The sequence below is a fragment of the Amphiura filiformis genome, chromosome 12 (genome assembly GCF_039555335.1).
Source record: "Amphiura filiformis chromosome 12, Afil_fr2py, whole genome shotgun sequence".
NCBI classification, from domain to species: Eukaryota; Metazoa; Echinodermata; class Ophiuroidea; order Amphilepidida; family Amphiuridae; genus Amphiura; species Amphiura filiformis.
Genome location: NC_092639.1, coordinates 45,433,683 through 45,448,054, shown reverse-complemented (window position 1 = coordinate 45,448,054; position 14,372 = coordinate 45,433,683). Strand labels below are relative to the sequence as shown.

The 14,372-nt window shown below is 38.1% G+C and overlaps 1 protein-coding gene across 1 annotated transcript in view; it reads left to right on the top strand.

Moving 5' to 3' along the window:
• The window catches only part of LOC140166278 (kelch-like protein 26), a 36,367-nt gene extending 25,880 nt beyond the window's left edge, over positions 1 to 10,487 (top strand). Inside the window, exons 4-5 of the mRNA XM_072189689.1 lie at positions 427 to 619; positions 7,237 to 10,487. Of these exons, the coding sequence (XP_072045790.1) occupies positions 427 to 619; positions 7,237 to 8,102 (1,059 nt within the window). The 3' untranslated portion in view covers positions 8,103 to 10,487. The remainder of the gene's footprint in view (positions 1 to 426; positions 620 to 7,236) is intronic.
• Positions 10,488 to 14,372: the final 3,885 nt, after the last annotated feature.

Here is a 14,372-nt window from a genome sequence, read left to right as displayed (position 1 = left end):
CGGCAGTTTGTAATATTTCAAGAGGGCATCAAGGCAACTGTTGAAAATTTGAGAAGGGCACCAAGGCAATTTCTCAAAAGTGAAGAAAACACACACAAACATTGATAGATGATTTTATAATGAAGGGGCAGGGCTGGAGCACCGACGGCAACTTCATTAGAGGGCACGGCAAGTGGGTAAAGGACATATTTTGAGGGCATTACGGCAGTGGGGATGGGCACCCACGGCAAAATGCCATGGGTGCCGTGGGTTAATTCGAGGGCTGGTGTGGCGTATCAGGGGGAGGGGGTGTCTACAAGAAAATACAATTAGGCAGACTTGTGTAACTTGGATGAAGGTTGTGATATGGTACGTATTTGAAAAAAAAAGTTTTGTTCAAAATTTTATTAACAACATTGTTATTGTTTCAATTCTATAATCTGTCAGACACTTGTTGCATTTGGAGGACAGCGAGAAACTCGAAATGACTCTGAGAAATTTGGACATTACTTTGACCATGAAAATAGATTGTGGGCTCCATTGAACGTCACTCCTGAGATGCCAGGTGAAAACTTTGAGCTATTGTACCCATCCATGGTGGTAGTTGGCAGAGATATCTATCTTGCTGGTGGTCGTTGTAGTAAGTAATAATTGAAAAATCCTAAAAATATCCAGAAATTGTTATAAAAATCAATCATATCTATTGTGATATGATATTGAATGGATGGATCACAATACACAAATACATCAATTGAGCCAGGGCCTAGATTTCACCTTGGTTTGTGAGAATCAAAATCCATCATAGTCAGTGCATTTGCTGTATGATACAATGAGAGAAGTTGATTCTTGTAACCGAATCTTACGAGAATCGATTCTGTGATTCATGTCAAAGTCTAGGCCCTGGTTGAGCTATTAATTTTTATTAATTGTGAAGCATTGTGTGAGAAGAAATCAAGCACGTATCTGCATATTAAGGATCAAGGGCCCATTTTATATGCATTATTTTGAAAGCTTAGACCTACTTTTAAGAAAGCATGCATTTGATTTTTTTTTTACAATTGATTAAATATGGGTTTATGGAATAAACTAAAGGATTAAGACTGAACAATGTTCTGTATTTTCCATCATACTGAAAAGCTAAGTCATTTTTAAACTACAAAAAAAAAAAGTCCCAGAATACTGTGTGTATAGCATTTATGGTGCATATATAGTATTTAAAAATCACAAATTAATTTAGAACTAAGGAAAAAATGCTGAATGAAAATAGTCAAAATACTATTGAATTTTGCGCAGTGCATGTACGTGTATACATACATGACTGTGTAGTCATTTTCCTACTAAAAAAATTAAAAATGCGTCTGGGATGGGGTTGTTACGGGGGTTGTTCCCCATTTTCTTTCCCTTTTAATAAACCTAACTTTCTATAGGATCATTATGCGATACAGATACACTAAGCCAAAACAGAAACTTGCAAGTTTTCACAAGGTCATATCTTAAAAATCCTGTTCAAAAATAAACCAAAATTACTCACAAGATTGCCTCAATACTTGTCTTATTCTTATGCTGGGGTTCGGAGGCAAATAAGTGATTCATAACACTTGCAATCTACGTAGCAATAATCAACATTTATTGACACTAGACTGCTGCCCTCAGTCGTCAACCATCTGGATTGACGACTGAGAAAACTATGTGGAAAAAAAGTGACGGATTTTGCAACAGGATTCCTGTGGCATAGAGCGTGCGCAGTTGTGTCCAAATTGACCTTTTGACCGAGTTTGTTGTTTTTAGAAGTTCAGAGCGTGATCTTGTTACAGTGGCACGGTACAGCGGCGTGGTTAAAGGGCGCCGCTAGTCAGTCGCGCCACGGCGCACAACCAAAGTCACATTGAATAGTTTTCAGAAGTCCGTCACGATATGGGCTGTAAGATAATCAGTCGTCACTACGAAGCATACACAGTACATGCGAAGTGTAGACGGCTGATTGGAATCGGGCGCTGCCATCTTGGAACGGGTTGCCAGCCCGAACGACGTGAGTCAGTTGCCAAACGTAATAGCCTAAATCAGATATCACCACATCTTTCCCTTTTGGGAAGATTGAACAATCTTGTTGCTGCAACTAATATTGATCAAGTTGTATTGGCAGCAATATGTCCATTCATTAGAGTTTTTGTTATTCTATGAGTCTTTTTTCTCCTTAATCAAGTTTCAGTGCCTTTTTATTTTATTTTTAACTTTCAAACAAAGAAATTAGATTTTAAACAAATAGAACTGGATGGATTATCCAAAACTCTGTGCTGGGTTACAGGGTGTTATTTTTCCCTATTGCTTGAACTCCAACACTGAAGGCACTTTCATTTGAACAATTATCAAGAGTTCCTCTTCTTTCTTCCATGGAACGCTAGAACCGAGATCACATGTTGTATATATGAGGATTTGTTACTGTATTGCATGTAGGTTAACCTGGATGTTGATTCTTTGAATAAACACAAATTCCAAAACTTGCAACTTGTGAAAACATATTTACATAAATTCACTGAAAGTTTGTGAAAGTTCATAAAGTCTGTTCAGACATCACATGAGTCCGTTTAAGCAGGCAAATTGTTTTCACTAAATTTGACTCTGTGCAAAGTATAGAGATGTGAAACACATATTATTGTTGGTAGTCCTGCAAATATGCTGGTGGTTTCACCATCCTGCCAGATCTGGTTCTCACCGGTGGTGCTGCTGCTCTGGTGCTGTCTTGTTGACCTGTAGCTGGTTGAACTGGTTGGTTCACTGGTGCTGGTGCTGCTGCTGGTGGTTGACCTAGTGGTTCATCATCATCATCAATTGGACCAACATGCTGGTAAGTCTTCTTCAAATGCTTTCTGTTTCTTTTCAGATTTCTGCCATTTGACAGCTTTACCACATATGATCGGTAAGGTAATCTTTTGACAATCATACCCTTAGTTGACCACTGCTTGTTTTGAAAGTCATAAATGAGAACGTGATCTCCTAACTGAAGTGGTTTGAGATCTTTAGCGTTTTGAATGTAGTAATCAGCTTGCTTCTGCTTGTTTTCATTGATCTTTCTTGAGACTCCTTTTGCCACTCTTGGAGATAGTAGCTTTTTAGTAGTTGGTAGGCGAGTCTTTGTTCTCCTACTCATTAGTTTCTGCACTGGACTAAATCCATCTTGGCCTGGTGTGTTTCTGAAGTCCAACATGGCTAGATACGGATCTTTATTATCTGCTTTTGCTTTCTTCAACAGTCTTTTTGCTGTTCTGACTGCGTTTTCTGACTTCCCATTGCTCTGGGGATATCCTGGAGATGACGTTGTATGCTGAAACTTCCATTTCCTGGCGAATTCTTGGAATTGTTCACTGGTAAAATGTGTGCCATTATCAGATATTACAGTATCAGGTATCCCTTGTCTTGAGAAGTGCATCTTGACTTTGGAAATTACTGTCTCTGATCTCATGTCAGGTAGATAATCTATCTCCCAGTAGTTGGAAAAATAGTCTACTGTGATTAAATAGTTGCGATCATGAAGGTGGAAAATGTCCATTCCGACTTTTGCCCATGGTCTGCCTGGGACATCATGTGGATGTAGTGTTTCCTTCTGTTGCTGATCAGAGTAGCTTCTACACACATCACATTTTTCAACATAGTCTTTGATCTGTGCTGTCATCCCTGGCCAATACATGCTTTCGCGTGCTCTTGACAGGCATGCTTGTATGCCTTGATGGGAAGCATGAATATTCTCCACCATTCTCCTGCGTGCTGCTGGAGGTACTACAAGTCTTTCTCCCTTGTAGATTAGATCTTTCTGCACAGTTAGTTCTTCTCGGATGCCCCAGTAAGTCTTTAATTGCTGTGGAACATGTTGCTTGTCTTCTGGCCACCCACAAACTATCATGTTGTGTAACTGCTGCATGATGTGGTCTGCTATTGTCTATTGTCTCTCTTTGGATAACATCTATCAGACTCTCTTCAAGGTCTACCTCTTCAAGTAGATTAACTGCTTCCAATTCTAGTTCTTGCTGTATATTGGTATCATACTCTGGAAGGTATGCTCTGCTTAAGGTGTCTGCTAATACTAGTTTGCTTCCAGGTGTGTATTGGATTTCATAGTCATAGGTTCCCATCTTCAAAAACATACACTGTTGACATTTAGGTGCTTTGTGAAGCAGTTTCTTCTGTATGATCTCGAGAGGTTTGTGGTCACTCTGGATCCATACCTTTCTGCCATAGGTGTAAGCATGAAATCTTTTCAATCCATACCATGCTGCTAGAAGCTCTTTTTCAATTTGAGCGTATCTTGTCTCAGTGTCAGTCAGAGCTCTGCTAGCATATGCTATTGGCTGGCCTTCTTGAAGCAAGGCTGCACCTAGACCTGTCTCTGAGGCGTCAACTTGCAAAGTTACTTCTTTCTTACTGTCAAAGTAGCGTAGAACTGGATGGGCTGTCACAGCTTTCTTGATCTGGTCTACAGCTTTGGTGTGGTGATCTGTCCACTCCCATAGTACATTCTTCACAGTGAGTTTTCTTAATGGCTCACAGAGATCACTCAAGTGTGGCAGGAACTTACTGAGATAGTTTACAAATCCCAGTAGACGCTGTATTCCTTTAACATCAGTTGGCAGAGGCATCTCTCCAACTGCTCTAATCTTCTCAGGATCAGGTTTCAATCCATCTTTGGATATTATATGGCCAATGAATGGCACTTCTTCCATTCCAAGCTTGGCCTTATCTTTGTTGATCTTCAAGCCAACATCTTGGCATCGCTTCATGAGTTCCCTGAGATTCTCATTGTGATTTTGTACTGCTTCTTCTTTTGTCTCTTCAACTCCAAATATCAACATATCATCTGCTATGGACTCTACGCCTTTCAGCCCTGCAAGTGCTTGCTGTTGGCATCTTGTGTACTCTTCTGGTGCGCTTTTCAGCCCAAATGGCATGCGCAGCCAGCGATATCTGCCATAAGGAGTATTGAAACATGTTAACTTTGAACTAGCTTCATCTAGTTCAACATGCCAAAGCCCCTTTCTTGTGTCAAGTACGCTGAATACTTTTGCTTGATGGAGTTCAGGAAGAATTTCTTCTATTGTAGTCATATGATGATGGCTTCTCTTTATGGCCCGATTCAAGTCTTTCGGTCTATGCAGATGCGTAATTTTCCTGATGGTTTCCTGACTGCTACCATGCTTGAAACCCAATCTGTAGGCTCAGTTTCTTGAATGATTATCTTGCGCTGTACCATGTCATCCAGATCTGTCTTGAATCATCTTTACATCCCAGTATCAGAATGTCTCTGATCATATCCTCTTCATCTTTAAACTTACAGTTAATGGCCAGATGTCGTAGCCGATCCACAAATTGCTCTGTATTTTCATGCTGTTGCTGTACTGCTCTATAAAAACAGTATCTATCATAAAGCACATTGTGTTTGACAACAAAATTCTTTTCCAAAGCTTTCAAGATTTCTTTGGCATCTGCCATCTTGTCATCGGACAATTTCAGCCCAAGAAGGATTCTCTTACAAGCCGGTCCCATCAGCGTTTTTAGTGTAGCTGCTTGTACGGTTGTATTCTTTTTGTCTAATTCTGTAGCAATAGCATAATCATTATAGGCATCTTTAAATGTTTTCCAGTTTTCCTCAGTGTTGCCTTTGCATATCATATGCGGCGGACATGACAACTGGAACGCAGCCATGATTTATTTGGACTGGTCGCCGAAGCGCCTTGAGTTCGTTGAACCTCAAGATAATCGCCGAATACGCTATTAGTAATTAGTATCGCCGAAGCGCCTTGAGTTCGTTGAACCTCAAGATTAATTGCCGAATACGCTATTAGTAATTAGTATCGCTGGAAGCGCCTTTGAGTTCGTTGAACCTCAAGATTAATTGCCGAATACGCTGTTAAGTGTTAGTATCGCTGTTGCGCCTGGAGTTTGTTGAACCTCAAGATTAATTGATGGATACGTTATTATTATCGCGAAGCACGTTTTATTGTCCAAAAAGCCTTGATTTATGCTCAAAATCAAGAAAGCGTCTGTTATGCATGTATGTATATATGTTGGCAAAGAAATTGTATGTAACTGCATGTATGTATGCCTTTTTACGCGCAAATTTGCGTTGTGCTATGCAGATATTTAAATAACCTTGCAATATAATACACACTTGATTTGCCAAAATTCTTGATTTCACCATGGAGTTAATTTGCTGCCATCACCATGATTTTACTTTAAATTAAGACTGAACATGCTGCTGATCATGTTCCTATGCACAATGTATACACTTACTACTAGATCTGGAGACTGTGACTAGCTAGGCTGTAACTGCCACTTCACTTGCTAAAGTAAGTAAGATGTAAAGCTTACAATTCGTGCTTATCATGCACCATAAAACTAAGTTTAGTATGAATCTGTTTTTACTTTTGTTTTATTGTTACTGTACATGTACATGTATACCCTGTTTACACTCGTGTGCCAAATTCTGCAGTCATTCGCTGCCACACACATGACACGGGCTCACTCACAATGCTATCTTCATCGGCTGTTTTCTGCAAAACACGGCTCCCGATAAGACTGTGGCTTTCCCTGTAATTGCTACACCACTAAGACACCATGTCTTATTCTTATGCTGGGGTTCGGAAGCAAATAAGTGATTCATAACACTTGCAATCTACGTAGCAATAATCAACATTTATTGACACAGGGCACTGCCATCTTGGAATGGGTTGCCAGCCCGAACGACGTGAGTCAGTTGCCAAACGTAATAGCCTAAATCAGATATCACCACAATACTCTACTCTAAACACATGTCAGTAACCAAGCAGTTGTTCAACCGGCACAACAGCAAAATGCACTGATATGGAACAGCTTCCTGGACCACATTCACAGCCCAATGGTTGAACAGATGATAATTTACCAAACGGTGCTGCTTTCTGCTTTTCACACACTTTCTTTAAGAAACAGGTCTTGTTCCACAATATTCCACTTACCCTTTGGGAATTATCATCTGTGCAAAGACCTTCTTCACATTCTCACAGATTATTGGACTGTGAATGTGGTCCAGGAAGTTGTTCCATGTCGGTACATTTTGCTGTTGTGTCAGTTGGACAACTACTTGATTATTGACATGTGTTTAGAGTAGAGTATTCCTGTGTGTAATTTTGGTTCATTTTGATGGACAGGATTTCAGATATTGACTTGGGAAAAATTATAAGTTTCTTAGGCTTAGTGTATTTACTCTCATTGTTTCCTTTTATTCTCCAGGAAATGATATAAATGATAGTCGTTATACAGATGCTTATGAGAGCCAACGCTGCTTCAAACTAGATGGCAACAGTTGCAGGTGGATAGAACTACCACTGATGGAAGATGGCCGCATGCACTTTGACTTGGTACATCACAATGGTTTTCTCTATGCTATAGGGGGAGCAACGTATAATTATTCAGAAGAGAATGGCTTAGAAGGGCCTTTTTCTTTGGATAGTGTAGAGCGTTTCAACATATCGCAGCAGACATGGGACCATACTTACAAACTTCCTGAACCTATGCTATATACCAGCGCCGCAGTTGTGGATGGTAAGATTTTGGTTTATGGAATGACAAGGTGTGTGGATAGGGTTGGAGAATACACACTTGTTGGTTTTGATCCAGTAACCCAAGAGTGGTCCAAGTTTCTACAGGAAAGATACAGTATTAGATCAGATGTACCAGATTGTATGCTTGTAGTACAAGATGGTGCCTGTTACCGGGTTAGGTATGAAGTAACATATCGCAATGTACACGGTGTAGGAGGTTATTTGTTTCCAACAAATGATAGGATGTGTGTCAATCACATTGAAATACACACAGAAACATCCGAAGGAAGAGGAGATGTTTGTACAGTTTCAATAGGGCGTGAGATAGAACACCAGAATGTCATAAGAAGTTACACTGATGGCAACACATTCCATATTGATGGACATGTTTACATCAACGTCTGTAGGTTGGCACTAAGGACCGGTGTAGTTGTAGATCCAAATGATCTAGATGTAAGAAACAGGTACTCTGACCTAAATGGATGGACTTACTGCAGTGGTAGTATGTACAAGTATGTAGTGAAGTATACATTTGATTCTAATAAGATGAAGTAACTGCTCAGTGCTCAGGAAAATAGGAACAAATGCTAAGAACATTGAAAGGAATGCACTTTTGTTACTTGTTATGCCAGGTTAACACTTCTTCCAATCAACCTGTGTTAGGGCTCATATTGAAATTCCCTTACACAGGAAGGTGTGCGCCATCCTACAGCTTTCCTGTGCTAGCCTTCTTTTGTTAAAATCCTGGGCAGGGTGTATCACTGATGCATATAATCCATCCGTTTTATGACCGAGCTTTCCTGAGGCGCGCTTAGCGAGGGGAATCCTGCCTTCTTTCTGTTTGAAAACGTGGTAGGGTATTTCAATATGAGCCCTTAACTCTATTGTCCATTGTTCGATATGTGGTACTACGATTTGTTAAAGTAAAAAAACAAATTGTTAAAGGTGTCACATACCAGTCCAAATCACGTAAACATGACTTAATTTCTGTAAGGCCCAAAAAAAATTGCTTGTCCTCCACAACTTTTTCAGAAATGGGTCGGTCGGTCGGGATTAAAATTTTTTTTAAAGGTCATAGCCAAAACATGCCTTTATATGCCTTTAATTGTAGCCCAAATAGTTGTGATTTTGGATATTTCAGTACCACTTCATTCATGTTTTTAAAACAGTTTAGAATAGAAGTGTGTAGAAACTGTAAAAAAACAAAAACTTCAGGATGTCAAAAATGTTGAAAGAAAAAAAAAGTTTTTCTGGAATTTCCTAAATTAGGGTCGGTATTCATTTGTACAGTAAACAAAAAAAAGCAACTTTTTCCCAGAGTTTCCAGATTAGGGTCGGTCGGTGGAGGACAAGCAAACAATCTTTTTTTTAGGCCTAATCGATGTCTTGCCTAGCTTGACACTCGAGTTTGATGTTTTATATTAGCAATACAGTGTAGATACTGTGATATCTACTGTACAGGTGGTCAGGTTTATAATTTTTTATTTTTTAAGGATTTAAATAAATGCCTGTAATGTAATGTAATTTAAAACAAAGAGGACCTTTGTGTATGTTGGTATTTTGGTAACATTTATCATCATGCTGTTATTATATTACACAATTTCATATTCATGTGTTGTTAAAACTCATGACTTAACCTGAAGATTATCACATATGCAGTATATGTGTGTGCCAGATAGTCATAAAGATTTATATATATAAAATATAGCTTTATATATGACCAAAATATGGATGATTCCTATAATTTGGTTCACCTCAAGTTCGGAAGTGACGTATGTGCAAGGGCTTAGGCAACCAGCCATGTAGGGAGTGTTTTACACACCCAAATTTGTAAATAGACAGTGATTACACACCCACCTTTTGCTCACATGGCCTACTTTGTACACAAATCTTAAATTTACACACCCAGTTTCTTGAATTTACACACCCAATCCTTCAAATCCTGCCTAAGACCCTGCCGGTATGTGCGTATTTCGGTGACGGCAGTAGCAAATCGAGGGTGTAAATTTAATTGTGCAGAGCGTACAAGGGCAGGTTGTCAGCATGCTTGCAGTGCAACCGCAAAATATATTGATGTCACTACCAAACTTGTAGTGAACAATGTATAGATGGGGAATGTGTTCTCTGCATGGGAATTGCATTAATTAAAATTGCTGTAACTGCTCAATTTTCTATGCAAGTTAATTTAAACGTATTCATTTTTGGAAAGAAAATTAGTCATGGAATCTAAATATAAAAACTAGATTTTTTGCTTCCAAGTTTTTGAAAACACTCTTATAGAATAAATGAAAAATCAAAAATTGGGCACTTAATTTTATGTACTAGTATTTTGAGTAATTAATACCTTATTTAATTGATAATTTTAAAAAATGGGACTATTGTACAAACATTGAAACAAAAAGGGTTCCTGGAATGAAGAGTCTAGATTACACAAACACAAAAAGACACATTGGAGTTTTACAAAAAATTGAAGCAACAAATGTGTGTTTATATTTAGAATCCTTGACTAATCTACATTCCAAATATATGTATACCAGAGGATTGACAGTAAATTTCGCTGATCCCTCCTGTTCTTTTCCTATGTTGATTCAATATTATAATTTCCCGCTGTTGTTTTGGTTCCACTTTAGCACCCCCGGTACACGCATGGAGGCCACCATTTGGGCTTTTAGCACCCCCTTCAGCACCCGGCTACCATGGCTACGCGTTCAGCATCGTGTACAGTATGCGTTCCCGTCAATCATCGGGGGTCAATCACCTTGAGCTTGACAACGATATCTGAATAGACTCGCCAAGTCTTACGTGAAGATGTGAAATTTCGGTTAATTTTCGTGATTGAAACAGTATTTTTCTTGTATAAATCTTGGCCCGGATAGCGGGATTCTTAATGTATTTGATAAATTAAGTTCATGGATGCGCTAAAAATATAATTAAAAGTATTAAAAAGCTGTTCAACATTTAAAAAAAATGCACTATTGCTGGCTTTAAAAAGTCTAACCGTGGATGCAGCAAGCGGTGATTTTACGGGTAATTTTCATGACTTGAACGCGGAGCATGGACACGATATAGACAGTAGAAATCGCGGTAGTGTTCCAGGCCTACGCGATGGCATGGTAATGGCGGCTTCCATACTTTATTCCCAATTTGTTTTATCTCTGTGTATACTTTGATTTATCTTGCATAAATAATTAGGAAATGACAGCACTTTTAAAATTCTACATTTCTGAGAGTGCACAGTCCCCTTAAATAAGACCTATATCAAGGTAAAATAATAGAGATGAGGGATATTTACATATCCGTGATGAACTCAAAATGCCTTTAACATGGTGGGTGCACTTAATTGATAATTTTCCTGACTGTAGACATATTTACTGCAAAGCATGTAGAGATCACAAAACATGTACTCCCAATTCAAAAAAAAAATTACAGCACTAATTTTTGGGATTCCAAAATAATATATCATCCTGATTTGCCAAATGAAACATAATGCCTACCCAAATCTTTTAAGATTAAAATTAAAATTAGTTCTAAAGCCAATAAAAGTAAACATTTAATAGTTGTGCAATTTGAGGGAAAATGGGCCAAAAAATGCAATTTTGCATGATTTCTTACAATTTTGGTGCACAAAATTCAAAGACTTGGCACAAAATTTGGATTATGGGCTAAATATTAAAATTGATTGCCAATTAGAACTAACTATACTCTGATCAGCTTGTAATAGGCGGGACTCATAACATCGTGGATTAATACAGAATTGCGTAAACACAGCTGTGCGCTGCATCTACGCGAACTGCTCTTTGTGTGAATTTGGACTTTATTGACTCGCGTAGTAACAAAAACCAAATTAATTCCCTCCTATTACGAGCTGATCATAGTATAAAGGATTAAGACTATAACATAAAAGAGAATGATGAATGATATTTTATTAATCCCCAAAAAGTAGAGCTGCATTTTTCTGGAATTGGGAGATTTCAGAGGCTTTGATTACTGTTGATGTTGTAGAATAAAGTAATTGTGATTTTGAACAAAATCCATCTAATTAAGGGTATACAAGGTATTGTTGGTCGAAGCAGCCCAAAAAAATAATTGATTTTCATTATCTGAATCAATATAATATTGAAAAATAACACTTCGGTGTTTTGCAAAAGTTCATTCCACAAATCATATACTTTGAAAACTTGCTTAATTTATTGTTGTTAATGAGTTATGTACGTTTTACAAAAGTGTTGTTATTCCAGCCCTCTTTACAACATAACTCAAGAACCACAGGACCTACAAAAGTATATCTGTGATATTTGAATTCTTCTACACGCTCTCTATGAATTGAGCAATGCAATTTTTGCTAAAGCTCACTACCATTCGCAAGATGCTGTGAACTACTTTTTTTCTGCTGCTTCGACCAACAATACATTGTATAACCTTAATGATAAAATCAAATAGTTGAAAGCAGTGATGATTTTGCTAATTAGTAGCATAAGATATATTTTACTCACTTAGATTTTAGATTATGTTTTTTTTGTCATCCAGGGGTCATCTCAAACACCAGGGGTCGCACATTCCTCAAACTTGGCGGGTGGGTGCATCTTGACCCGAGACAGAACAGGTTTGAATTGGTTAGTGGGTCAAGTCACCCGAGGTCATCCAGGGGTCATCTGAGGTCAAATTAGTAAAAACTGTCATGGGTATGACACCTGGTGGGTAAGCCTACAGTCAACATTTTAAGCCATATTTTTGGTAGGTCATTTTGGGGTCACTGGGGGTCATCTGAGGTCAAATAAATCAAATCTGTCGATGGGCATGAAACTTGGTGGGTACAATCACCATTTAAACCCCCAATATTGGGATGGTTATTTCGGAGTCACCAGGGGTCATCCAAGGTCTTCGTGGGTACAGTCACCATAAGCCAGGTAATCGTGACAGCCAAGAACTGCCAAATGCGGGTGGCTGCCAAGTAAATAATAATGTTTCTTCATCAATCATCTTTTGTTAAACAGTTGCTCAAGCCACCAATCGCCTTCCAATACAAACTGCGCAACATTGCATTGTGCATGCCAGTGATCTCCATACAATACAAACCACACAAGATAGCATAAGACCCGTTTGGCAGTTTACTTGTTAAAACTGATTACTTAACCTCAGAAATAAAACCCTTCTGAAAATTACAGCACTAATTTTTGGGATTACAAAAATATCATCCTGTTTTGCCAAATGAAACATACCTATCTTAATTAGTTCTGAAGGAAATAAAAGTCAAATTTTAATACAGTAGTTTTATGCTATTTGAGGAAAAACGGGCCAAAAACATGGAATTTTGCATGATTTCTTACAATTTTGGTCACAAAATTCAAAGACTTGGCACAAGTTCAAGCATTCAAAATTTGGATTATAGGCTAAATTTTAAGATTTTATTGGCAGTTAGAACTAACTAAAGGATTAGGATTTAAGGCAAAAGAGAATGATTAATGACATTTTATTAATACCCCAAAAATAGTGCTGCATTTTTCTAGAATTGTTTCTAGATGTTGTAGAATTATGAATATAGTTGTCATTTTGAACAAATCCATCCAATTAATGTTAAAATCAAATAGTTGAAAGCAGTGTATGATTTTGGTAATTAGTAGCATACTTATATTTACTCACTTAGATTTTAGTTATGTTTTTGGTTTTTTATGTGACCAAAAAACATTTTTACCGAACATGGCTTATGTTTTATTAAAGCTAATATACCACTTGCATAGTAAAATGTAAACGAAAGTTTTATTTGCATGTTTTACTGTCAATAATTTACAAAATATTATAATAATACCAAGAATATTCATATTTGTGTGACTGAGCATTGTATCTGTGGAAGAGCGTGGCTCAGTGGTTAAAATCTCACTTCTGGTGCACGAGGTCCCGAATTCCATGCAGAGGAAATCTTGCTGGGATGTTGACCACGAAAAAGAAGTCTGAATTTAATTGGCAACATTTGCAGACACTATGAGCCATGATGACCTCATCCCCAATGGCATAGCTCAATGACCTCCATTCAAAAATCATAGCTCACAATTTGACCTCAAGTTGTGGAGTATGAGTTTTTGTACCCAACACATTCAAAGGTTATTCTGTGCATATAGAAATCTATTGGGGTTAATGAACTACAAAAGGCCCTCTCCCCAGGAGCTACACGTATACGATGCCCATGCAACATGGACAGTAGCGTAGATTTCTTTTTGACATGGGGGGAGATGGGGTTGAAAAAAAATTCTTGAAGTAGGCCTATAATGATTCCAGCACCCTTTGGCAACAGAAATCGGCCCTGAGTTACATACATGTGCTAAGCGTGCAAAAATATTTGCCATAATATTGAAGCTAAAGTTATGAAATATGGTGCAAAAGTGGAATAAATTCGCGCGAAACGCACAAATTTGCACTTTTCATGGTTAAAACTTGTATACAAATTACTTCAATATTGGTCCTTCATTCAAAAAAATTATCGGCTTTTTCAAACTAAAACTTTACACAATAATAGTGCCAAAATGGCTCACCAAATGGCATCAAGTAGGTTAGTAGGTCTTCATTTTGCAAAAATTTCTCACTTAGGGGGCACATCATCCCTCCTCAGACACACCCTACGTCGCGCCAGCGAGACACAATGGCCAATTTGCGGCCGTTCTTTACATTGTCATAATTTTTCTACAATTGGCACCTTCAACTGCTCTATAGGCTGCACACCGACATCGCCTGGCTAATAATTATTTGGTGCAGCAGAATGATGAATATCTCCAGTAAATGATTTTGTCTCAAGAAACCAGATCTGGTCTCATACACTTGAAAATATGTGTT